At 47.7% G+C, this 25,761-nt stretch overlaps 1 protein-coding gene across 6 annotated transcripts in view; it reads right to left on the reverse strand.

The window, feature by feature from the left end:
* Positions 1 to 25,761, reverse strand: part of MAP7 (microtubule associated protein 7) — a 204,440-nt gene that overhangs the window by 93,069 nt on the left and 85,610 nt on the right. For 5 of the 6 annotated variants that reach the window (XM_059713421.1, XM_059713420.1, XM_059713417.1 and 2 more), the window contains exon 2: positions 9,360 to 9,434. In XM_059713421.1, the coding sequence (XP_059569404.1) occupies positions 9,360 to 9,434 (75 nt within the window). Of the gene's footprint in view, positions 1 to 9,359; positions 9,435 to 12,803; positions 12,829 to 25,761 lie in introns of those variants that run through there. The other variant, XM_059713425.1, reaches the window with a different exon arrangement.

Raw genomic sequence — 25,761 nt, forward strand, 5'->3', positions numbered from 1 at the left:
TTGATCCAGGTTAATGAAGTGTGTGGAGCTATACTGAGTTATGCCAGCTTTAATTCTGGTTCAGTTTAAGAAAATGTTAGCTCTCGTGCAGTCTGCTTATCAGATAGGAACAGGACAGAAAATTAACCTGGTACTCCCTTCTGGAGCACAGTGGATTCCTCACTTCCTGTGGCCAAAACAAAATAAATCTTACTGCATTTCCCTAACTGGAGTAGGTTAGAGACATTTGAATCAAAGTGCAATATATATATAAAAAAAGACATGGATTTGTTTAAACAAATTCAGCATGATATGAATTTGTTGGTAAATGATCAAAGACCTCAGGATCATGTAGTACACATGACGCTTCTTTCAGAATATACCATTCTCCACCTGTTTCTTTTTATAATTTCTAGCATCTGTTCATCTAGGAAAGGAGGAGGAGATTCCTTTGATAGGTGCAATGTTTATTTGGAAAATGAAGCATGCCTGTTCCAGAAGATGGCTAATCATGAACAATGGCAGGAATAAAAACAGTAACCTCTGCTATTCAACTATTCCTCGTCCATTGTACACTTGGAACTTCTGTCTGATGCACTAAAACAGTCTCAAGTAATATAGCAGACATATGTACAAGATTTGCACGTATACCATGTAATGGGTGGTTTTCCATGTATTGTTGAGGACTGTGCAAATGTAAATAAATGCTGGTACAAAGAAAAAAATAAAGTGGCACACCAAGTTATCACAGCAGCCTTTGCTCTGTCGGTGGTGCAATAGAGAAGGGTGCTGAAGCAAATTGTACTCTGTTAATTAAAATGTCTTTTCTAGGTCTGGAAATCAATCCTTCATTATTTGGCTGCATGCCCAAACTCCAACAATTGTGCTCTCAATCCGCCAATCAGTTGACACCCTGCATATATCATTTTAAAATACATAGCAAGGAAGAAAATTTTCACAAGACCTGTTATCCCTCTTGTTTCTCATGTTTGTTTGCATATGTAGGCAGCATCACTCAGGAACCCAGATGGAATGGCATTCTAAAGGAGTGCAAAAATGCCTGTGTATATATATGTTTCTTCATCTTATTTATCATGGTGACAAGTGCTGGATTCTCCGCAGTAAGATGGCAGAGATATCCTTGTTAGCATCCTGCATGCTGCAAAGCTCACTTCATACTAGCTGGAATATGGGAGTTGAGGGTGCTCTGTACTTAGCAGAGAGAGCTCAAGATCTTTGCAGGATGAAGCCATTGGTACAAAGGTGCTGATTGCTTATTTGTGCAGCACTTGTCTTCCTGATATTAAGCTGCTCATTTCATTCTGTTAGATAATTGTATCTTACATGGTTTGGGGGCATAATCTGCAAATGCTTAATATTTTAACCCGTTTGACAGGAATGTTCTGAGGTTATCATCACTGATCCAGAGTTGAAATTCGATTTTGCACTTACAGCAGGGATTTTACTTTTAAGCTATGAATGAAAATGCAGTACATGCTTCACAAAATTACAGGCTTACGCTGAGTACAGAATGAATTTTCAGGGGAGTCTGGGAGTTAACATTAAAAATGGATCCGCATAGAAATGTAGCACTCAATGTCAACCTTTTTCTGTCCCTAATTATCCTAGTAATGGAAAATGCAGACTCTTACAGCCTTCCATATAATTAATATCCATTGAAATCTCTCTCTCAGACTACATTTGGATAAATCAGATTGTAATTTTGCCAAATTACTGATTGTTGTATCTAATTATTACATAGACTGCATAACAGAGATAATTTCAATAATTTAGGCCCCTCTGGGCCATTGTGGCATCAGAGGTAAGTCAGTCACTTGCTGCCTTTCTTCATGTCTGACCCAATCCACCTGCTTCACCATGCTGCTTCCTGGTGTGGGAAGAGCGGACAGAGGGAAGGAAGGATTTCATAGATTTCATAGACATTAGGGCTGGAAGGGACCTCGGAAGATCATCGAGTCCAGCCCCCCGCCCAAAGGGCAGGACGTCAGCTGGGGTCATAGGATCCCAGCAAGATAAGCATCCAGTTTCATCTTGAAGGTGTTCAATGAAGGCGCTTGGACAACCTCCGGCGGCAGGCTGTTCCAGACCTTGGGGGCTCGGACAGTAAAGAAATTCTTCCTTATGTCCAGCCTGAAACGATCTTGTAGTAGTTTGTGACCATTCGTCCTCGTCATCCCTTGGGGCGCTCTGGTGAACAAACGTTCCCCTAGATACTGGTGATCACCCCTGATAAACTTGTAGGTGGCCATCAGATCACCCCTGAGCCTGCGCTTTTCCAGGCTAAAGAGCCCCAGGGCTCTCAACCTGTCATCGTAGGGTCTGCTTCCCTGACCCCTGATCATGCGCGTGGCTCTTCTCTGGACTCTCTCAAGCTTCTCCACATCCTTTTTGAATTGTGGAGCCCAAAACTGGACGCAGTACTCCAGCTGCGGCCTCACTAAGGCCGAGTACAGGGGGAGAATGACGTCCCGGGATTTGCTTGAGAAGCATCTATGGATGCAAGCCAGCGTTTTGGTCGCTTTACTAGCCGCAGCATCACATTGCAGGCTCATGTTCATCTTGTGGTCAATGATGACCCCCAAGTCTCTTTCTTCCATAGTGCTAACCAACATAGCACTGCCGAAACTATAAGGATGCTGCGGGTTTTTCTTCCCAAGGTGGAGAACCTTGCATTTATCGGCGTTGAACACCATCAGATTCTCATCCGCCCACTTGCTGAGCCTGTCCAGGTCAGCCTGGATCACCCGCCTGTCTTCTGGCGTGGATGCTTTGCCCCAAAGTTTGGTGTCATCGGCGAACTTGGCCAGTCCGCTTCTGACTCCAGTGTCCACATCGTTAATGAAGATGTTGAACAGTATGGGTCCAAGGACAGAGCCCTGGGGGACCCCACTGGTCACAGGACACCACGATGAGTGACTTCCATCAATTACTACCCTCTGGGTCCGACCCCGGAGCCAATTTTCCAGCCAGTGGATCGTGGGGGACCCAAGGCGACAATTGGCCAGTTTCTCCAAGAGACGATCATGGGACACCAGATCGAAGGCTTTTTTGAAGTCAAGATATATGACATCAATCTCATCTCCCTTGTCCAGGTGATAGGTCACCTGGTCGTAGAAGGAAATGAGATTGGTCAAGCAAGACCTACCCACAACAAACCCGTGCTGGCTATCCCTTAAGATGTTGGCGTCGGCCAGTCCATTAAGGATGGCCTCCTTAATAAACTTTTCTAAGATCTTCCCCGGGATAGAAGTCAGGCTGATGGGCCTATAGTTAGCCGGATCCACTTTCCCCCCTTTCTTGAAGATAGGCACCACGTTGGCCTTCTTCCAGTCTTCGGGCACTACACCAGAGCGCCAAGAGTTTTCAAAGATCCGCACTAGAGGCTGGGCTATGATGCTCGCCAGCTCCTTGAGTACCCTGGGGTGAAGATTGTCAGGGCCGGCTGACTTGAAGGTATCCAGCTTCTCAAGATGTTCCTTCACAAAGTCAGCATTAATGGAGGGCAGGGGATCACCCTCACCCGGACTTCCCGGCCCTGTAGCAGGCATGAGCGTCCCATGGGGCTGATGAAAGACCGACGCAAAGTACCTATTTAATAGGTTGGCTTTTTCCTGGGCGTCAGTTGTCAGTTGCCCCATCTGGTTCAGCAGGGGTTCAACGTTGCCCCTGCTTTTCCTCCGGCTCCCCACATACCTGAAAAAGGACTTTTTATTGTCCTTGATGCTCAAAGCTAGCTGGAGTTCAGTTGCAGCCTTGGCTTTCCTGGTCTGCTCCCTACAGGACCGGACCAGTGCAGAATAATCCTCCTTGGAGGTGACTCCCATCCTCCATCCTTTGTAGGCCTTTCTTTTTAGCCTCAGGAGGTCTGCTAGGTCCCTGGAGAGCCAGGGGGGCTGCTGTGCCCTCTTGCTGCCTTTCCTCCGAGATGGAATAGACTTAGTTTGTGCATTGAGGATCGCTCCCTTGAGGAGCAACCACTCTTCTTGAACTCCCCTCTCCCTGCGGTCACAGTCCCTTAGGGCCTCACTGACAAGCCTCCTGAGCTTGTCAAAGTCGGCTTTCCTGAAGTCAAGGACTTGTGTGTTGCTGACCGACTTGCCAGCTTTTCGGCGGATGGTGCAGGTGATCAGCTCGTGGTTGCTGTCACCCAGCTTCCCATCGATCACTAGGTCGCCGACTAGGTCCTCCCCAGTAGCCAGCACCAGGTCGAGCAGCGCTTTGCCTCTCGTTGGCCCATAGACTTCTTGAGTCAGGTAGAGGTCATCCACGCACGAGAGGAAGCTCTGCGACCGCTCAGATTTTGCTGAGCGATCCTCCCACGAGATGTCTGGGTAATTGAAGTCACCCATGACAACCATGGTCCTGGAGCAAGCTGCCTCAGCCAGTTCCTGGGCAAACTCCTGGTCTAGCTCAGGACTTTGGGTGGGAGGTCTGTAATAGACTCCCACCATTGTGTCCCCTGTGCCGTGTTCCCCACGGATTTTAACCCAGAGGGTCTCCAGCCGTCCACCCTGGTCGCCAATATCGGCTTGCAGGGACGCGTAGCTTTCCTTAACATAGAGAGCTACACCCCCGCCCCTATTCTCTACACGATCCCTCCTGTACAGGGTATAGCCATCTATCCCCGTGGTCCAGTCATGGGTGGAGTCCCACCAGGTCTCCGTGATCCCTATGACATCGTAATTGTTTGCACTGAGCAGGAGGATGAGCTCCTCCTGCTTATTCCCCAAGCTCCTGGCATTTGTGTACAGGCAGGCAAGCGCCCCCTGGGGGGCTCCTTCCTTGCCCACAGAATTTACCAGGGCTGGGGCTGGGGCGGGCTCCCTTGAGTGCCATGATCCGCTGGCTTTGCAAGATTTGCTCAGCGGGCCAGCAGTGGCGGTCATGCCCCCATCCCCCAGCGGGCTTAGTTTAAAGCCCGGTGGAGCAGGTCAGCCAGTCTGGCTGAGAAGAGCCTCCTCCCTAGGGGAGAGAGGTGGAGACCATCTCTTCCCAGCAGCTCGCTGCCTCTCTCACCAAAGAGCGGGCTGTGGTCATGAAAGCCAAAGCCTTCCTGACGACACCAGCGCCGCAGTCTTTGGTTGACCACATAGATCCTCCTGTCCCTTCTCAGCCCATAGCCTGAGACTGGGAGGATCGACGAGAACACCACCTGTGCCCCCAGACCCTTAAGCCCCGCTCCCAAATCCCTGTAGCGCCTCATGACCTGGCTGGGAGTGCTCCGAGCCGTGTCATTGGTGCCCACATGAATAAGGAGCATGGGATAGCGGTCTGTGGGTTTGAGGAGCTTGGGGATCCTCTCCGCAATGTCCCGGATGCAGGCCCCTGGGAAGTAGCAGACTTGCCGGGCTAAGGGGTCAGGGTGGCAGATTGGCCCCTCCGTCCCCCTCAGGAGGGAGTCTCCCACAACAAACACCTTACGTTTTGTCTTGGGGAGAGCAGGGGCGGGAGTTGCAGTTAGCCCCATGTTGCCTGTGGGGGCCGGCAACTCAGCAGGCTCTGCTGGGGCAGCAAGAGGTGCATACCTGTTGCTCAGTTGTGGCGGGGGTGGGGCCTTGGTGCGGCGGGCCTTAGGGCCCTTGACCACCTTGGTCCATGCCCCTGGCTGGACACAGCAGGAGGTCCCAGAGTCCTCCTCTGGCCTGGAGGGAGACTGTGATCTACCCTCTGCCTCCCGGGGGAGAAGGGCCTGGCAGTAGGAGTCTATCTCCTGCTCGCAGTCCCTGATGGCACGCAGTCTGTGGACTGTGGCCTGGAGCTCCTCCAGCTGGCGTGCCAGAGACCCCAAAAGGGAGCAGACCCCGCGAGGGGAGGTCGCCATGCTCCCAGGTCCCAGAGCCTGAAAAAGGGACAGGCAGCCCCCGCAGCCGAGAGCCAGGGGCTCCGTCTGCGTGGAGCCCAGAACCAGGGGCTCCGTCTGGGTGATGCTATTGGGAAGTCAGGGAGCAGAATAAGAAAACAGGTGGGTCAAGGGAAAGCCAGTACAATGTGATGACCTCTGGGAAAGAATCACCAGGCATGCAAATAATATGGGATCAGTTTGCTCTAGAGTAAACTGACCCAGGTAGATGTCTACACGTGCAGGGTCTCGGAAGCAGATTTACTGCTTATGGCAGAAATCTGCTCCCTCCCCCACTGGCCCAGCACTGGCCCCCTGCAGCAGCCAGGGGGAGCTCTTGGCTCCCCCTGGGTACTTATCCAGGGACTGGCAGGGAGTACTGGGCCAGAAGCACAGCTGTCTCCTGGCTGGGACTGGCACATTGCTCCCTGCCCCCCTGGGGGCTGCCTGCTGCCAGGGCGGGGACAACGTTCCCCTGCCTGGCAGCAGGGCACTCCTGGCCCTGGCTCCCTGATCAAGGGCAGGGAACTTGGAAAGAGCTGCAGGGGAGGGGCAGGTCCCAGCACCCTGTCCTGATCTACCAGTGGGGCAGCTAGCAGCGAGGTCCTGGCTGGGCAGGGATTTCCTGCTTGCTGCTAGCTGCCTGACTAGTGGATGGGGCAGGGGGCTGGGACCTACCCCACCCCTACAGCTCTTTCAAAGCTCTGTGCCTTGATTACCCAATCGGGGCATGAGGCTGGGATCTGCCCCTGACCAGGACAGCTACGAGCCCCACTCCATGATTGTGAGGCAAGGACTGGAGAGCCTGTTCCCCACCCAGCTCAGCCATCATGGAGCTGGGCGGGGAACAGGCTCTCCAGCCCCCGCCAGCAGGGAGTTCCCAGCCCCTGCTCCGCAATTGGGGTGTGGGGCCTGGGAGATCCTTCTCTCTCAGCTCAAGTCCCACAGTTGCAGGGCCAGTGCCGGGAGATAAAGATCTTCCAGCCTGGGCCCCGCAACTGCAGGACTCAGGCTGAGAGAGAAGGATCTCCCAGTTCTGGCCCTACAATTGCAGAGCTAGGATTAGGAGATAAGGATCTCCCAGCCTCAGTCTTGCAGTCACAGAGTGGGCGCTGGGAGCTGTCTGCTGCCAGGGTAGGGGCTGGGAGCTGCCTGCTGCCAGGCTGGGGCAGGGAGACACTGCTCCCACACCCTGGCAGCTCCCAGGGGCAGGGAGCAATCTCCCAGGCCCTGCTACCAGGCAGCACATTTGCTCTTAGTCAGGGTTCTACACATGTGCCACTGTGCAGTTACTAATCAGCAGGGATCCTGGTTTTCCCTGATAAAAAAATTTTTGCAAATTCTCTACTAAAAACCCCCAAATCCATTATTAAAATTAAAGGCCCCTCACAGTCCTTCCTGGTGCCCCTCACTCCCCCCACAGCCCTGCTGGTGCTCCTCACTCTCCCCACAGCCTTCCCTGCCCTGCTCGTGCCCCTCTCCCCTACAGCCCCCTTGCCCCGCTCGTGCCCCTCACTCTCCTCCCACAACCCCCCAGCCCCGCCCCTTGCCCCCCACCCACATCCCCTGCCTCCCAGCCCTGCCGGAGGGGGCCCCTAGCTGCCAGGGCTATAGGGCCAGGGACCCAAGTCCACAGCTCCCTGCCCCCAACAGAAAGCAGCGGCTGCTGCAGCAGGAGCCAGCTCTCCCACTGCTGCTGCGGGGTCTGGCAGGGGCAGGGCCATCTCCCAGTGGCAGTGTGCACTCCCGGGGGGCAGAGGGGACCTGTGCCCCCCCCAGCTCCCGGTGGCAGCGCACACTCCAGAGGGGCAGGGGACATATGGGGCAGGGGCAGGGCAGGTGCACGCTGCGCACTTGTGTTTCCTGCCCTGTTGCCCTTCCCTGGGGCCTCTGCAGCACAGCGTAAGCAACCCGGCACAGCGGGGCACACCGGGGAGGCACATGAAAGCTTCCTGCTGCTCCAACTGCTGTACTGTGCTAAGCACACCTGTGTGCATGAGGACAGCAGCAAGGGGCAAAACTGCATGCTGCTGCCCACACTGCCCCCATGCACACAGGAAGTGTGGCCTGGGCAGCATGGAGCTCGGAGCAGCAGGCAGCTTTCATGTGCCTCCCCACTGTGCCCTGTTGTGCTGCTGTGCCCTGTCGTGCTGACTTGCACATACTGTGATGCAGAGGCCCCAGGGGAGGGCAGCAGGGCAAGGAGCACGAGCCCACAGTACGCACCCACCCTGCCCCCATCCCCTGCACATAGGATGTGGGTTCCCCTCTGCACCCCCAGGAGTGCGTGCTGCTGTCAGGAGCCAGCCCTACCCCAGCCCCCATACAAGCCTGGTCTGGCAATAGTGCGCCACTCTGGGTCCACACGCAGGTGTGTGGGCACACCATGTCGGGCTTCCCCCAGTCAGCTTCCCACAGGAGTGCCTGACTGGCCGGCTGCGCATGGACCCAGAGCAGTACACTATCTGCCCTTCAGGGAAGCCACACACAGCACACACCCACCTTGCCCCTGCCCCCCACACAGATCTTAGGGGCGCAGGTCCCCTCTGCCCCCTGGGAATGCGCACTGCCACTAGGCGCTATCTCCACCCCGGGACAAGCCTGGCCTGGTGATAGTACACTACTCCTGGTCCACACATTGCCAGCAAGGAGGGCACTCCATGTGGGGCTTCCCCCAACACCTCCCCACTCCCTCAGCCCCCAGCCACACAGCAATGCCCTCCCCGCCACCTACCCCGCTGGATCTTCCCCCAGCCCTGGTAGTAACCCCCACCCGCCACCTAGGATCCCCCAGCTCTTCCGGTGCCCCCAGCATGACCCACAACCCTCCAGCCCTCCCAGAGGCGGCCCCCAGCCCCACTTACCTCACAGGCTCCAGGAGTGAACAGTGAGCCTGAGCCAAGCCTTGGGTGAGTGAGAGCCTCAAGTCCCACCCTTCCCCTTCTCCCTCCCCCTCTGGGCAAGGTTGGGGGTTTCCCACTCTTTATGCAATTAGCTCTTGCAGGCTGGAACTCCACAGGTTTCTCTGCTGAAAGGGAAAATCCATTTTTTCTCTGAAAAAAATCAGGAAAGCCATGGTTTTCTCTGTTTTTTCATGGGAAATGGAAAACCTGGATCCCTGCTAATCAGAAGTAAATGTGGTATTTGCATTTGCAGTAAGCATCTGCACATGTAGACATGGATGCTTACTGAGCAGTAAGTAGCTCTACTGCACAGTAAAGCATCTTGTGTAGGTGCATTCAATGTGTGCAATGCACCAGTAACAACAGAAGGGATAATACAAAGTCAGGGCTCCCAGAACTCTCTCGTCTCTCTTGACATTCTCTCTCTCTCTCTCTCTCTCTCTCTCTTTTGCTCACTCAGTGAAGACTAGTTGAAAATAATAATTCATGACCGAAGTGGAAGGAGAAGATCTAAGTGCACAAAACATTTTTTAAGTTTTCTACAAAAACAACAGGTTTTGAAATAATTTCCAGGCTTAGTAAAATAACTTGATGGTGAAAAGTGCATATCAGCATACCTGGTTTAGTTCCGGAGTTGCTCGTGCTTTGTCCAGAAGCAGCTTTTTTTTCTTGAAGTTTGGAGCCTTCAGAACCTAAAATCAGGAGGAAAGATGACAATTAGCCTTAGTGCTAGTGAACTGTTGGCAAACTCCATTATGGTGCAAATAAGTCATGTATCATGTACTGATAGAAAACATCTCTGTGAACATATATTATTTTTGAAGTACTGTCACATTTAGTGCAGAAAAATAGTCCTGGAAAATCTCCCCCCCAAATTTCAAACCAATGACTGAACGAATGATTATTTAGTAGGGCTGTGCAAAATTTCAGTTGTTTCCATTTGACACTATCCTGACTCTTTTTGAGCTCGAAGCAGTGAAAGTGAATCTAAATGAAGGGCTTCAAAACAGCTTTGAAACAGAATGAGGCTAGTTCAAACATTTCGAAGCAGCCAGCAGCCAGGTGGTGAGAGACAGGGGAGAACCAGGGCTGCACTCCCAGCGGCTCCACAGCCCCATGTGGCTCAGCAGGGAGCACAGCCCTGGCTCTCCCTGCCTTCCATGGCTGGGCTGTGGGAAGCTGATCACAGTGCAGGGGAAGGGAACTGAGTCCGGGCTCAGTTCCCTTCCCCGGCTTCCCTCCCTCATCTGACAGGCAGATCAGGGGCCCGAAGCCCCAGGAGGACTAGGATAGCCCCCGCAGCCCTCCCAGGGTTGTAGGCTCCCATCTGCCTGCCAGATGAGAAGCTGTTTCGAGTCTCCCCATTATAGCGAATGGGCGAAGTGTCAAAACAGCATCAATGTTTCGATGAAGCGAAACAGGACAGCAGAATTGGAAACAAAATGCTGTTCCATCAAAACCTGAAACTCAAGTCAAAACCGAACGGTGCCGTTTTGCACAGCCCTATTATTTAGCATTATCTTCCAATCAGTTTGGGGAAAGATACATTACAACAGGTCTGTCCAACAGGTGGCCCGTGGGCTGCATCCTGCCTACAAGGGGTTAAAACGTGCCCCCTGGGCTCCTACCCAGCTGCCACTCCCCACCCATTGATCCTGCTGCTCTAGCAGCTGGGGTCTTCAGGCTCTCCTTCCCTCACCTTGTTTCCTGCCCCCACTTCTGAGGACAGGGCAGGGACAGGCAACTGAAGGGCACTACATGCACAGCAAGGGGAGATCCAGCTGCCTGTGCAGCAAGACAGGTGCTAATCTGCCTGTGTTGTGTGCTGCCAGGGGGGAGACTGCAGTGCCTGTGCAGTGGAAGGGAGCTGGGTTGGTCACAATGCCAGTGAGGGGACAAGAGGAGAAAGCTGGGCTGCTTGAACTACCCACATGGGGGGAAAAAGCGCGGCTGTTCTGAGGATACCCTGTTTCCCATACTACATGCCTGGCCAAGTGGGAGGCAGCACTGCCTGCGCAGTGGAAGGGAGCCTGGCTGCTCGCACTGCCCATATGGCTGGGGGGAACTCTAGCTGCCCACAGGGCTGTGGGGAAGACACAGGACAGGCATAGGCAGAGTATGTGATATGGTGATTTGCGGCTGGGGGGGGGGGTTACCCACCCCCGCACTGCCCAAAAGTTGGCCATCCTTGCATTACAAAATCCCTCCTCTAGAAGGTTTCCCTTAATACTTCCTGTCATAGACAAGTCACAGGTGGCCAAGCTCTGGCATGCTGCTAGGGGACCTGTAGCTACCACCAAAGTCAGGACTTTGGATCCTTGCTCACCATATAAAACTGCAGTGGTTGCAGGCCAGAGAAGGGTTAAACTGGCCCTCAGCACCTCTCTCTCACCAGCATCCTGCTCTGCTCTGCTCAGGCAGGCTTGAGTCCCCACTTCATTTCTGGTATCCTGAGGGGACAAACTATAACAAGTGCACCTCTGGCTGGGGAGAGGGGAAGCAGAGCATTACTCAGGGAAACGACTTACCTTGTGGCACACCTCCCAAAAAGAGTTGGCCACTGCTGGTCTAAGCTACACTATTATATTATAAGCTATCTTATTATAGCATTCCCCCCTCATTTTTTGCCCCTAAGTGATGTTCAGACAATCCCTAACATGTCAAGAATTATTCCAATTATCAGCCTTCTGTTTTTGTTAGAGGGAACTGGACTGGGACCTTCAAGCAGGGCTAACAGCAGCAAACCAGCAGGGACAAGAGTGTAAAAAAACTTGCAGTGGTCTGAGATTAGCAAATACAGGAACAATCCCAAGCGCTGAAGTACAGGAGACTGTGTGTCACTAAGGGTCAAAGGTACATTTCAGATTCCTTTATTTATTGCATAAAATATTAATCAGACTGCCAATATCAGTTCTTATTTCACTAGAACACACCAAATTGCAGCTCTGGTTAAGATAACAAGCTGGGCCAACAAAGTCAATGGAAAGATTTTCATCGATTCCACTGGACTTTGAATCAGTCTGTGGGTAAATAGAGAGAAGCCTCTGGACTTTAAATAAAGCACTGCTTTATGTCTATTCATAAAGGAAAAGTGGAAACCTGCACATTCAAGTTTATTTAATCTTATGTATAAATCAAAACTGTATCCTGTTCAATTTATATTGGGTTAAAGCAAAGCCAGCTAGCATGTACAGTAACTGTTTCGCATAACATTGCTGCTTTTTCTTTAATGTACAGAGCCATTAAAATGCATGATGTGGTATTCTTTTTTTTCCCCTGTATCACTTTGTGCAGCCAGTTGACTTGATTGATTACTGTTTCCCAGACCATTTGTGGAAAATGCTGCCAGAGTGCAGAAAATACAACAGTGATACTGCTCTTTGTACACAGCATCCTAGTAAAAGAGTATTACCTATAACAGGATAGTCACATCTTGCGTATTTCATCAATGTGAAATTAACAGGATATTTGATAGTTGTATAATGCAATTCTTAAAAGTGTGGAAATGCAGTTGTAGATGTGCAGAGGTATAACTAACAAATGTATTCAAAGGTTAATGTCCTCACCAATGCTCAGTAACTAGTTTATTTTTTTTTGTTTTAAAGCAGTTTCTTCTGTTGGAATATTAAAAATCATGCATCAGATTACAAGTCACGGTGAATCAAATCTATGGTGTAAATTTCACATGTGTTGTTATGGGGCTTCCAACAATATCCTAAGAAGTTCTTGAAGCAGCAACACTGTGGGCTGGAGAGATAAGTGGCTTCCACGCAGGTTGTGGAATTAGTAAAGAGTTTAATAGTAAGTCTTTATTGTTAAATCAGGCCAAATATCAGTTCAATTATTTTATTCCTCAAGCAGAGTATCATCATACAGTTATTTAGCTGTAACTAGGAGAATCACCTCCATATTCTCTGCAGTAGACTGTTTGAAGGTATGGAAATTCAAGCAAAGCAGCCTGGGAATCCCCAATATATTTTTTCAATTTTGTTTTTAATACCATCTCTCTAACTATAAGCAGAGTTAAAGCTTTACCTAACACTATAAACTTAATGCAGTACCTGTTGGCATGTGAAGCTAAAGGAATCAACTTTCTCCAGTTCCCACATCTAATGATATCTTTAGATAAAAAAAAAAACAAAACAACCTTTAAGCTACTTAAGTTTTATAAGAAATGTCCTTTATCCCTGATTCAGAATGCATTCAAGCCATTTGAAATAAATTCTAAAATCCTTCTACAAAGCTTCCCCATCTTTCCATCCCTTCCCAGATTGCTTGGCTTTAGGAAATTACACTCACTTAGAACAGAGATTAGCCAGAAGAGAGGAAAACTAGTAGCTGAAAAAGTAATATTTTATTTAGGTCATGTTTCCATAGTATCCAAGAGGCTCATCATTTCTATTATGTTTATCTTCCTAAGCCCCTGTAAAGCAGCAATTGCCATTATCCCCATTCTACAGATGCCTGTACCACTGCAACTCTGAAAAATATGTCCCCATCCACTCGCTTCTGTCCTGTGCGAGCCAAATGCTGAAAAAAGTAATGCAGCTGTTGTCAGAGTAGTGCTGGGTGTGCACCAATAAGAATATTCAAGGCTAAGAGCAGAGCTGGACTCATGCCAAAAAACAATGACCTTATTACTTCTTGGCACAAAGTGGGGACAAGCAGGGTGGGTTTGTTTTCATGGTGGCAGTGCCTAGCACAGTTGAAGGTGGTGTATACATGCCTTTAGGATGAATCTATAGCCTCAATATTGTAGCAGAGAATGCCAGACTGAAGCATACCACCACCTCCAGTCCATGGATATTATCTTCTGAACAGGATCTAGTGTAGCTGCCTTAGCATGGTGCTCAGTGCATGCCAAAAAGCTCTCCTGAGAGGTGGAGAGTCTTGGCATATCCCCAGTTCCGCATTTAGGCATCTCTATTCTTCCTGTCTTGGGAAACAGTACATACAGAGCAGGTGCTGTATGCTCAGCATAGCACTCCCTAGCACTGTAGTGAGGTAGCACAGATCACCATTATGCAACTTTCCCAAGATTATACAAGAACCTGGAGAAACAAAACCAGAGCCCTCTGTCTGCCAATCCATTCTCCTTCCCCAATTCTTACAGTTTCCCTGCTTAGACAAAGACTGCATATTATATCCCACTGTAGATTTTCCTCTTAAACAAACAGCTTCTCAACCGAGTCCCAGCACCTTTCCATAGAAAACATTTTCTCAGACAGTCCCTTGAAAACTGACACCACAGCCCTGGGCAACTCACATATTTTTCCAAAATACTGTTCAGCTTCCGTCAACAGAGAGACTACTTAATGTTTGTCTGCTAAGAGTACATGCTACATAAGAACTGGAAACCTGTCTTTTCCTGTTCAGGGCCTCAACATTTTTTTAAATGTGCACAGAATTTTCCAAGAATTCTGGAGGAACTCAAATGGAGATTCCAGAACTGTTGGCAATAGGAGGTAAACTATCATTACAATAGTCTGTACCAGAGGACCAGTGGATTGCCAACAAAACACCCATCTTCAAAAAGAGCTCCAGAGATGATCCTGATTACTACAGACCAGTGAGTCTCACTTCCATCCCTGACAAGTTGATGAAAATAAAGAGTAAAATCGACAGTCACATGGACAAATAGGATCTGATGAGGAAGTCAGGATTCCTCATGCTGCAGCTAGTAAAGCAAGCAAAATGCTGGCTTGCATCCATAGATGCTTCTGAAGCAAATCCCAGGACGTCATTCTCCCATTGTATTAGGCTTTGGTGAGGCTGCAGCTGGAGCACTGCGTTCTGTTCTGGACTCCACAATTCAAAAAGGATGTGGAGAAGCTTGAGAGAGTCCAGAGAAGAGCCACGCAGATGATCAGAGGTCAGAAAAACAGACCTTACAACAAGAGGCTGAGAGCTATGGGACTCTTCAGCCTGGAAAAGCATGGGCTCAGGGGTGATGTGGTGGCCACCTATAAGTTTATCAGAGGTGCTCACCAGGATCTGGGGGAACGTCTGTTCACCAGAGCACCCCAAGGGATGGGGGTTGGTCACAAACTCCTCCATGACCGTTTCAGGCTGGGCATAAGGATGAACTTCTTTATGAGCCCCCAAGGTTTGGAACAGACTGCTGCCAGAGGTGGTTCAAGCACCTACTTTGAATGCCTTCAAGAGACATTTGGATGTTTAGCTTGCTGGGATCCTATGATCCCTGCTGACTTCCTGCCCCTGGAGCAGGGGGCTGGACTTGATGATCTTCCGAGGTCCCTTCCAGCCCTAATGTCTATGAATCTATGGATGGGTTCTGTAAAGAGAAATCCTGCCTCAATCTTCAGGAGTTCTTTGAGCGTGTTAACCAGTATGTAGTTAAGGGGGATCCAGCTGGCCCAACAAATTTGGATTTTCAAAAACCCCATCAACATTGTGCCTCCCCAAAGGCTTTAAAAAAAAAAAGTTGCCACAGGACTGGGCAGAAGGCCCTTTCATAGATTGAGAGCCTGTTAACAGATAAGAAGCAAAGGGCAGGGCTAACTGGTCGCTATTTAGGAAGGAGGGAGGTCAAAAGTGGGATCCCACAGGGATCTGTGCTGGGCCTGGCTTTGTTCAACATTTTCATAGATTTCTAGGGTCAAAAGGGACCTATTAGATCATCAAGTCTGACCCCCAGCTCTGGGCAGGAAAGAGTGCTGGGATCAAGTAACCCCAACCAGGTCCTTGTCTAATCTCCTTTTGAACACCTCCAAGGTAGGAGAAAATCACCAAGTCCCTTGGAAGCCCATTCCATATTTTGGCAACCCTCACCATAAAGAATTTCTTCCTGATGTCCTATCTAAATCTACTCTCCTTCAGTTTATGGCCGTTGTTTCTAGTAACCCAAAGGGATGCTCTCGTGACCCGGGAAATAAGAGTGCACAGCGAAATCTTCAAGTCTGCAGACGATACTTAATTATTCTAGGTAGTCAACTCCCAAGCTGACAGAGAGGACCTGCAGAAAGATATCATAAAGCTAAGTACACAGGCAAAAAAGTAGCAGATGAATTTCCATGTCAACAAATGCAAGGTAGTGCACGTGGAGGGAAAATAATTTCAATTATATGTATACAATGCTAGGTTCTGAGACAGCTGCTTTCAATTTCCTCTCTAATGATGCCCAACATTTTATTACCTTTTTTGGGTTGCTGCTACGTGTTCAAGCCCCCTATGCACACTGCATTGCATGCATGGGTGGCCACTGCACTGCATGCAAGTGGCCCCCACCTCAGCTCCCTTGCTGCACTGCAGTGCTGGCACCCCGTGCCATCGTCTACACTGCCCCAGCCCCAGGGGCAGGAGCAAGAAGCAGAAGCTGAGGGAGAGAAGGGAAGCCTAGAGCAGTGGTTCCCAACCTTTTTTATACTGTGGCCCAGCAGGAGAAGGATAGGGTGTGCAGAGCTGGCTGCCTCCCTCTCAGGGGTCCCCCACCACCTGGCTTTAACCCTGGAAGCTCAGCTGTGACCTCAGAAGCTGCTCGCCTGGTGGACAGATAGGGGTCCAAGTGGGGGGCTCGTGCCACGACCCAGCCACAGCCTGATACTGGGCCGTGGCCCAGTGGTTGGGAACCTCTGGCCTAGAGAACCTGGCTGCAGCAGCAGCTGGTGCAATAGGGGTAACAGTAGCCAGATGGGAGCCAGGGGGCTGCTCATTAACTCCTCATGGGCTGCATGTGGAGATGGACACCAGTTGGACAGCTCCCTTCTAGATATACCCTGTTTATATGCTCTCCTTTTCAGGAAGAGATGCTCAACCCGCAGCCCACATCCAGCTTGTGGGGTTCCCCATGGGTCCAGAAATTTGGTGGTGGGGGAGTGGCAAAAACACTTCCCCACTGCCAAATTTCCAGACCTAAAAGGAGCCCCGGGCCCTGTGTGCTGGACTAGAACCCCAATCCCAGCACTCAGGGCTGGGCAGGGGCAATGCCAAGCCCTAATGCTGGCATGGGAGGCCAGGAAAAGGTGGTACCAGTCCCCTGGTACCCAATTTCAGCCCAATGGGGCAGGAGGGGTCAGTCCAAAGCCCCCGACAAACCAACCCTGGAGGTTGCACCTCTTAGGGACCAATCCTGGTTTCTGGGGACAGTGCCTGGCCCTCAGGACCCAACCCCAGCATTCTGGGCTGGGAGGAATAGTATCAGGCCCTGGAGTCCAATCCTGGCTCATGGGACTTGATCTGGCCCATGGACCAGCCCTGCCCCGCTCATCTGGCCTGCAGGACCAAAGAGCAGAGCATCACCACACTTAAGCATCCCCCACTGCCATTCAGACAAGCTTATTTGTTATGCTGAGAGCATGGGCCTAGGCCCAAACAGAAGGTATAAGTCTCCCTCTGTTGTTAGAGGGAGGCCACTAAATGCATAACAAGAGATTCTGGCCATCAGACAGGATGCTGGGCTAGGTGGATCACTGGTGTGACCCAGTATGGCACTTCTTGTGTTTGCTGATTTTAAACAGGACTGCTCAAGTGCAACACAGTATGCACATGTTTAAATTTGGACAAATTAAGACATTACAAACAGCTGCCAATGACACTATATTTATTATATGAATTAATAAAACACATTGTTTTACAATAGTTATAAATCAAACACAACACTGCCCTATGTTCAGCACTTCATCTTCATATTTGTATATGAATAGGCATAGATACAATGGATGAAGACCTGTATTCTTAATTTAATCATTCTTATGGATTTAAATGACACCTTAAACAATTTTTTTTGCTTTTATTATTGTTCAGTGCATTATTGCAAGTCATTTCTAGATCTACTTTAAGAATCCACAGCTGTCAGCTCAACAACATACTGCAGAGCTGGAAAGATGAGTTTTGACAAGGCCATTTCAAACATGTGGAATAATTCGCCCTGGCTGGAAGAAATATGAATTCTGTAAATATGTCAACTATTTTCCCTGTACATCTTGCAGGCAGTTACTCTTTGCTCCCCATCAGATGTATACATGCAGTTCCCCATATAAACAATGGCAGGAGTTTTAACTCAGCAAGATGAGACATGGCAAATACACTAAAAAGGTTCTTACCCTGAAAAACTGCCAAACCCCCTCTTCATGCTTTTAATATCCTTGCCACTTATCATTTCTTGAGGATAGGACAAACAGCACAGAAGCCAGATTGCTGCAAACATGGGAAAGGGAATTCTCTTTGTGCTGTTGATTTGAGCCCTTTTAGGTCTTATTTCAATTGTTCCAGCTTTAAAAATCAAGGTTTAAAGTTATCTTTTGAGATTTGCATGGTTTCAGGTAAAATAAATGAACAGCATCTAACATAAATAAAATTGAAGTCTTTTGTAGGATACATAAAGTTTAAATAACCATAATATCTAGCTGTAATATCAATCAGCTGCATCAAATCGCACTGACAGGCTGTGAAAAAACTTGGTATATTTCTTTTAATAATATGCATGTCCATTCTGGCTTGAGATGCTCTTCTATTTTTATTTATTTATTTAACTAAAATGCACAGAGTGCAGTGAAGCAAATGATATGTAAATAATATTTATTAATTATCATGTTTCTTACGTAACCACTGTAATCAGAATAATTCCATTTCAGTTGCTAAGACATTGTGTCTTAACCATTTGTACAAATTTCTGTTAATTTCCTTAAAAAAAAGAAAAGAAAAGAAACTAGAATATAGAAAAAATAGTCAGAGGCTGTGTAGCAACCGATACATTTGTGATGATATGGAAAATCTGTCTGGTGGATTTCATCAAACCTGCTATTCCATTAAATTCTTCAGTGCGTGTGGAATCTATTGTTTGCTGTGTGGGCTGTCACCTATCTCCAAGATCAGGAACATTTAAAGGTCATTAAACCTTGATTTTTCATTCAAGTGGGAACACCTCAGGGTTAGCTGTAACTAGGAGAATTATCTCCATATTCTCTGCAGTAGACTGTTTGAAGGTATGGAAATTCCCCAGACACAGAATACAGATCAGGTTTTAGAAGTTGGTCTGAAAAAAAACCCAAAGCCAAAAAGAGGGGCTGACAGGAGATTCAGAGAGAAAGGAACTAAGGCAAATGAACAAAGGCAAAAGTTGTAGCCAGGAAGAGGGGACTCTTAGCAGTAGCACCAGCCACAGTCAAAGGAAGCCGACTGGAGAAAAGTGAGAGAAAATAGCAGACAACTTGCAGTGCTGATGCTGTCGTCGCCCCCCCCACCGCACACAAATCACAATGCTATGCAGGCTCCCTTGGTCTGCCTGGAGACAGATAGCAAGTGTGCACAGGTCAGATCTGACTGGCTGACTCAGACTGCTCGGGGTCAGCCTGTCTCTCCTTGCAGCACAATGTGGGATTGTGAAGTGGTGCGCTCTGCTCCCTAGTCAGCTGGAACAGTAGAGTCCTGCAAGCAACATTCTGTCTCCCTTGGGGGAGGGGGGAGGGAGGGGAAGCAAAGAACCTCAGGATGCTGGAGGACTGTGCTGTGGCTTCTCTCAGAAGGATAAGTTGCACAAACATTTCCTCTCCCAGGAGAAACTGAATGTGTGTACCTGGCCTACATCTAATACTGTATTCTGAGTTTGATAAGCATACCTATAGAAATAAAAGCCTGCCCACTCCTGGGATTTAAAATTTGTGATGGTTCTCAAATACAAAGTTATAAATGTAAATGGCTTGATATGGTCCCAAGGATGCATCCTTGAGCAGGTGGTGCTTATTCCTTCAGCGATATGCTAGCATTCCTCAGAAAGTGGTTTAAACTTACCCCAAGAGCAGGATCTCCAAGAGCGGGCCTAAAACTTGCAAAGGCCCCTTTCCTGAGGAACGATCTAGGAGAGGAGGTAGGGAATGATGTAGAGTTATTGCACTCTTTTGTATAGATCTTTATCGCTGGTACACTATTTAAGGAACCAGTTGGTTTTGGAACTTCTGACTTCTGTGTTGTGTGCTTCAGCTTCATCTGTATTCCTGGTGTGGCGAACCGTAAGCCTGAATGCCTGTAAGCCTGGAGCTCTAGAAAGGGTGGGGTTAATCTACTGCAGGGATGTTTAACTGGCAGCCCATGGGCTATATGTGGCCTGTGAAGGGTTAATTTGCAACTCCAGGGCTCCCATCCAGGTGCTGCTCCCCTCATGACCAAGAAGCTAAGGCCGAGTCAGGGTGCCTGGGCATGAAGTACAGCAGGGCTGGGGGGCAGGCAGAATGCAGTAATGGGGAGGCACCCAGAGCAACAGTGGTGGAAGAGGTCACCCTTAGGCACTTGGGGTGCCTATACACGTGCGAGGCTGCTCCAACACACAGTGCATCAGAGCAGACTCGATTAATTACTGCGCATCAGAGCAGACTTGATTAATTGAGTCTGCTGGGGCGTAGTAATTCCTGTGCACCAGCATCTCGTGTATTAGTGTCCCTGCACTGAAAAATGGCAGCAGGGGCACTTTAACTAAAGCTCGAATGAGATTTGGTTAAAGTGCCCCCGCTGCCATTTTTCAGCGTGGGGATGCTGATACGTGAGACACTCTGGGAGCTTTAATTAGAGTGGCTCTCATAGCCCTTGGTGCAACAGGGTGGGGCCACTGGCCACTTGGAAGCTGAGCAGCCCTGATCTGCTGAGTGGCCTGGAAGAAATGGCATTAGTCATAGGGCTTGTACAGCTGGAGTGCTGGATTTAAAGCTCTTAGGAGTGGCTAGACACAGGATTAGCACCTGGGTAGGAATTTAGAAGTCACAGAATCATAGAAAATGAGGGTTGGAAGGGACATCAGGAAGTCATCTAGTCCTCAAAACAGTTGGGCCATCTCCAACTACATCATCTAAGCCAAGGCTTTGTCTAGTGGGGTCCTGAAAACCTCTAAGAAAGGAGATTCCACATCCTTTCTGAGTAGCCTGTGCCAGTACTTTACTACGCTCCTAGTGAGAAAGTTCTTCTTATCTAACCTAAACTTCCCTTGCTGCAACATGAGACCATTGCTCCTTGTTCTGTCATGTGACACCACTGAGTACAGTCTAGCTCCATACTCTTTTGAACCACTGTTCAGGTAGCTGAAGGCTGCTATTAAATTCCCTTCTCAGCCTTCTCTTCTCCAAACAAAATAAGGCCAGTTCCCTCAGCCTCTCCTCAGAAGTCATATACCCCAGCCCCCTAACCATTTTCACTGCCCTCAGCTGGACTCTCTCCATTTTGCCCACATCCCTTCTGTAATGCGGGGCCCAAAACTGGACACAATACTCCAGATCTGGCCTCCCCAATGCCAAACAAAGGAGAATAATCACTTCCCTCGATCTGCTGGCAACACTCCTACTAATGCAGCCCAGTATGCTGTTAGCCTTCTTTGCAACAAGGGCATGCTGTCCTTGAATGAGAATCAGTGCCTGGGATGTGCTGATACGCAAAGCCTAAAACTACATAGGCCCAGCTTGTGAGCCCAAATGAGCAATCTGTAGTAGATCGAGATAGAAGAGCTGGTCAGTGCTGTGACAACACTGCTCATTAAAAGAGACATGCAGAAAGCTGCACACGTGTAACAAAACTACATGCCCTGTTGGGTAACAGAGGCATGGAGCAAGAAAGGAAAGCCTTCCCTTCCACTATCTCATTAGTTGTAAGAGTTGCAATTTGAAACCATAGTGTTGTTCAGAAGCAGAAACAATAGGGAGGAAGGTAAATGAAATGAGTTAATAAAGGGCTTGGTGAGGAAATGATAAGAGATGAAAGTATTCTTTTAACCCAACCACTGTTGCCATTTGTCAAATAATTCCTCATTCTTCTGAGCTGGTGGTGCCCAACTTTCTAATCCTATGGGCCAGATGAGTGGCATGGGGTCAGTTTGCAGAGTGGCCTGACAGTGCATGGACAGATTCTGCTGTGCACCAGCCCAATCCCATGTGCTGGAACAGGGCCATGTTACCCAGTCCGCTGGGCTCTCCGGAGGTCTGGCAATTTGGCAGCAGGGAAGTGCCCTGCTTCCTTACTGACAAATGTCTGGACCTGTGGGGAGACCCACAGGCCACAAGACATGGCTCTGCAGGCCAGAGGTTGAGCACCACTGTATTAAGTAGTTCTTTTCTGTCATGATTATATCAGGGTGTTCAGCCTCTTGCCCAGATGTGGCCCATGGCACCATGTCATTTGGCCCATGGGGGTCTCTATGTGTCTGGCAATTTGGCAGGAGGAGAGTGGTGGCACCGCTTTCCTGATGTGGAATCTCTGGACCTGTGGTGAGATCCTACACATTGGATCCAGTGACGGACCCCAGTACACAGGGCTCTGCAGAGGTGGTGCTGGGCCCAATCCCAGCACATGGGGGGGAGGGGGGTTACAGCAGGTGGTGCCAGCCCCCAGGACCCAGACCCAGTATGGGGGGGGGGGGGAAGGTGGGGGGGAAGGAGAGGGGGCAGTGCCAGGCCACCAGGACTCAATCTCAGTGCATGCAGAATGAGAAGAGGTAGTGCTGGCCCCCCAGGATTCAATCCTGGTGTGTGGGGCAGGGAGGAGGCAGTACCCCATCAGTACCCCCTAGGACCCCATCAGGCCTGCTGATGGGTCCTGTGCCACTCATCAGGTCCATGGGGCCAAAAGGTTGAGCACCACTGGAATACATCATTGGAATGGACAAAGAACCTGAAGTCAAAATTGCATCTGCAATCAGATGATGCCACAGAGCCAAAAATTTCACCAGTATATAGAATAAGCCTAAACTACTAAGACGTTTTAAAATGGCAATTGTACATTTACTAAAAAAATCATACATTATTGATAATTTATAATTCTTACATCTCTCTAGTGAATGTACTTATTGAGATTGCTGTATCAATTAATTCAATCCAATTCAGAAACAGAGTTGTCATACAACGTGCCCTCCTTTAATATATGCAACAATGGAGAAAATCAACTAGTTGAGAGAAAAAGCGAAGATGTTCAACACTGCAAGTCATTTAGGTACATATGCTCTTTCATTGTCCTCTAAAGCAAGAATGCTGAACCTACAGAACACTGCTTCAACCCAGTATGGTTAGCTGCATAATAGTAAAGTGGATGACATTGGTAACTTCACTCTTTCCCTTGTTACCATTCATTTCTCTTTTTCAAAAGTAGCAAGGAATGCACTAAACAGGTTCTTAGCAGGATGTCAAAACTGACCAGTATGCAATAATTAATCTTCAGAACCTAAGTGGCTCTCTTCTCCTACAGTAATATTATTTGGGATGTAGCTCATGTTTGTGGTCCTTCTGCTGTAATGTCTACAAAATAGGATGGTCTGATCAGCACCTGTGTAAACAGACAGTAATTCTGAGAAGAATGCCTAGTTCCTCTATGCTTCAGAAGGCCCCCCATTACCTATATATTAGCCCCTGGACACTGACATCTTGTCAAGGAAGTTGCACAGCACTTCACACTCAGGCTCGCCAGAACAGTTGTTCTGGTTTCCGGTGAGCAGAGGTCTACCTTATTAAGTTTGCCTTACCTATTCAGAGCCCTTCCTTCTGACATTATACCAATTCATATCAGTCCTTCCTTCTACACTAATTATTGCCAAGGTGGTACAAAGCTCTTCTAATTTATTTTCGTTCTATAAGTAGTTCAGTGTATTAACAAGACTCAAGTTGTTCAGTGGGCTGAAAACCTTGGTTGGGCCATAAGTGTAAAAAACAAACAAACAAACAGATGCATTTTTTTTTTCCCATTTCCTGACATCAAGAGCTTGGTACCCTGCTGATGAACGTAACCCTTCCCCATTAGTTGAAAAATACTTAAGTCTTATTCTGCATAATGTCAATGGTAACTATTGATCTGGTTAACAGAATAATATGTTGGTAATGTTTCAGTATTGTTGATACAGTATGTTCACAATCAGCAATGCGCTTCATTTAATTGAAATCCTTATGTCAAATGTAAATGGTTAACTTATCTGGACTATGCACTGAATTTTCTTCTTTGTAAGCCCAGCACACTGGTGCTCAAATAATAAAGAAGAGCAATAAGTATCAAAAGGAAGAGCAAAGGCAGACACGTAGCTACCTCAGTTAAAGAATTAACTGAATTAATCTTGAAAATCTATTATTTAATCTCTCCTTGAAAAACCTCCTTGGCAAACAGAGTTTGCAACCTTTCAAAACTATCCTGGAAATTCACCAGCCCAGGTACAATATTTACTTGCTGTGACTGAAGGATTGGTAAATCCATTTACCAGCAGAGACTAGAAAGTTTTCCCTCATGCATGGGGATTTACTCACCAGCTCCTGCAGAATGGGAGGCTATGCGCTCCAGTGACTATGGCAATGGATTGGTAGTTATGAATCTTAAAATGTTCACTCCAGTTTTGACACTGACTTTGTATGTAATAGTGTGCAAATTATTTCACTTCTGTTTTCCCTCCTTCCTTTCATTTGTTGCAACTATAAATTATTTGAGGCATGCCACCCTCTCACTGCCATGACAAGAACCCCCAGTATCTTGGTTAGGCCTGTAGGCAGCAATGTAATACTAACATAAAAACATTAGTACATTGAAGGGGGAAAGGTTGGATTTGGTTTTGTACACGCATATGGAGCTTAAAAAAATTCTCTAGACAAAGCAGTTTAAAACAAGATAGCAGGGAGACTTCTACTGGCACTCGACTCAAACGATTATTTACTCTTAATTAGCATGCGCTGCTATGAAACAATCACCAGGCACATGAGCAGTAATTTAAGTGCAATGTTAGTGACATTGCATAAATTTGTTTTTGCTTCTAAAATCCTTGATGGATTTGGGTAATATTATGCCTTATTTGGATCTATTCTCCTGTTACAGCAGCAGATCTGCAAAACAACTCAGAAAAACATGTCAGCTACAAGTAGGTCAGCAACAGATGTGAACAGGATAACTGGTGTGAAGCAGACATGGACTCAATTACGAAAATTAAGGTCCAAGACCTAAATCTTTCCCTTTGCCCAGCCAAGGAGTTAATTAATCTTATGCTTTACTCAGTATAGCTGTACATGGAAAGATCAACTCCACGTAAAAAAAAAAAAAAAAAAAAAAAGAAAGATACTTTTGGTATTTGTAACTCCTGTCTGATTTGCTTCTTGAGAAGACAAAAAAAGGAATGAATGATGAGGAAAGAAAGCAGGAGTCAGTGGTTTATTTATGACAAGTCTTCCCCTAAAAGTAGCTTCAAGGGTTTCTTGTAGGGTTTACAGCAGAGGAGAGGCTTAACCTTCCATCACAATTTTTTTCTGAAGAGAGGGGCCTGATTCAGAGCAGATGTCCTCAGCCTTCTTCAAATCTGAATGGTTTGGAAAGCCATGAAAACAATGGGTTTAGGTAAAAGCCCCCGGCATTCTAAACACAAAATAATTTTGCAACATGCCACTATAAAATGCTTTACAGATTGACAAGCTTTTATCCAGGGCTGCTACTGTATGCCTTAAAAGTCTTAAGGCGTATCTATTTAGGCAGAGTTTAGTGCTTTCGGAAGTCTATTTATCAGCTGAAGTAAAACACTTCTATCTTATTTTTCTACTAACATTTTAAAAGAAAACAGAGTAAAAATAATGCTGTTTCACTTTAATTTTATACAGGCATTACCCTTATATTATGACAGGAGACAAACAGATTATACAGCCAGACAGTCTCAAAGCCAAGATGAATCCAAGGACAGCTACAAGCAGTAAAGTAGCTTGGTATTTTTGGCTACTATATTATTGGTATTTTTACCTGCTATACTGAAAAAAAACTCTTTCAAAGCAACCATGAACACAGAACAAATATTTACATCATTAGCAAAGTGGAGATGCTCATTCTTTTAAGATATACAAATGAAATGAGTCAAAATACAATATTTTTGCATAAAGTGTAAATGCGTTACGCAAATTATAATTCTACTTCTAAAGAGAAAAGAAATACACAATATCTATATTGCATTTTAATTCAAGAAGGCAGAGCAGTAACACGGAGTAAAGATTACTGGCATTTTGAGAGGCCTGTGAATTTAGTTTAAAAAGAAGTCATTCTTCTTGGAAGCTTGAAACTGAGATCTCTCATTTTCATTTT

The sequence above is a fragment of the Alligator mississippiensis genome, chromosome 1 (genome assembly GCF_030867095.1).
Source record: "Alligator mississippiensis isolate rAllMis1 chromosome 1, rAllMis1, whole genome shotgun sequence".
In the NCBI taxonomy this organism is placed as follows: domain Eukaryota; kingdom Metazoa; phylum Chordata; order Crocodylia; family Alligatoridae; genus Alligator; species Alligator mississippiensis.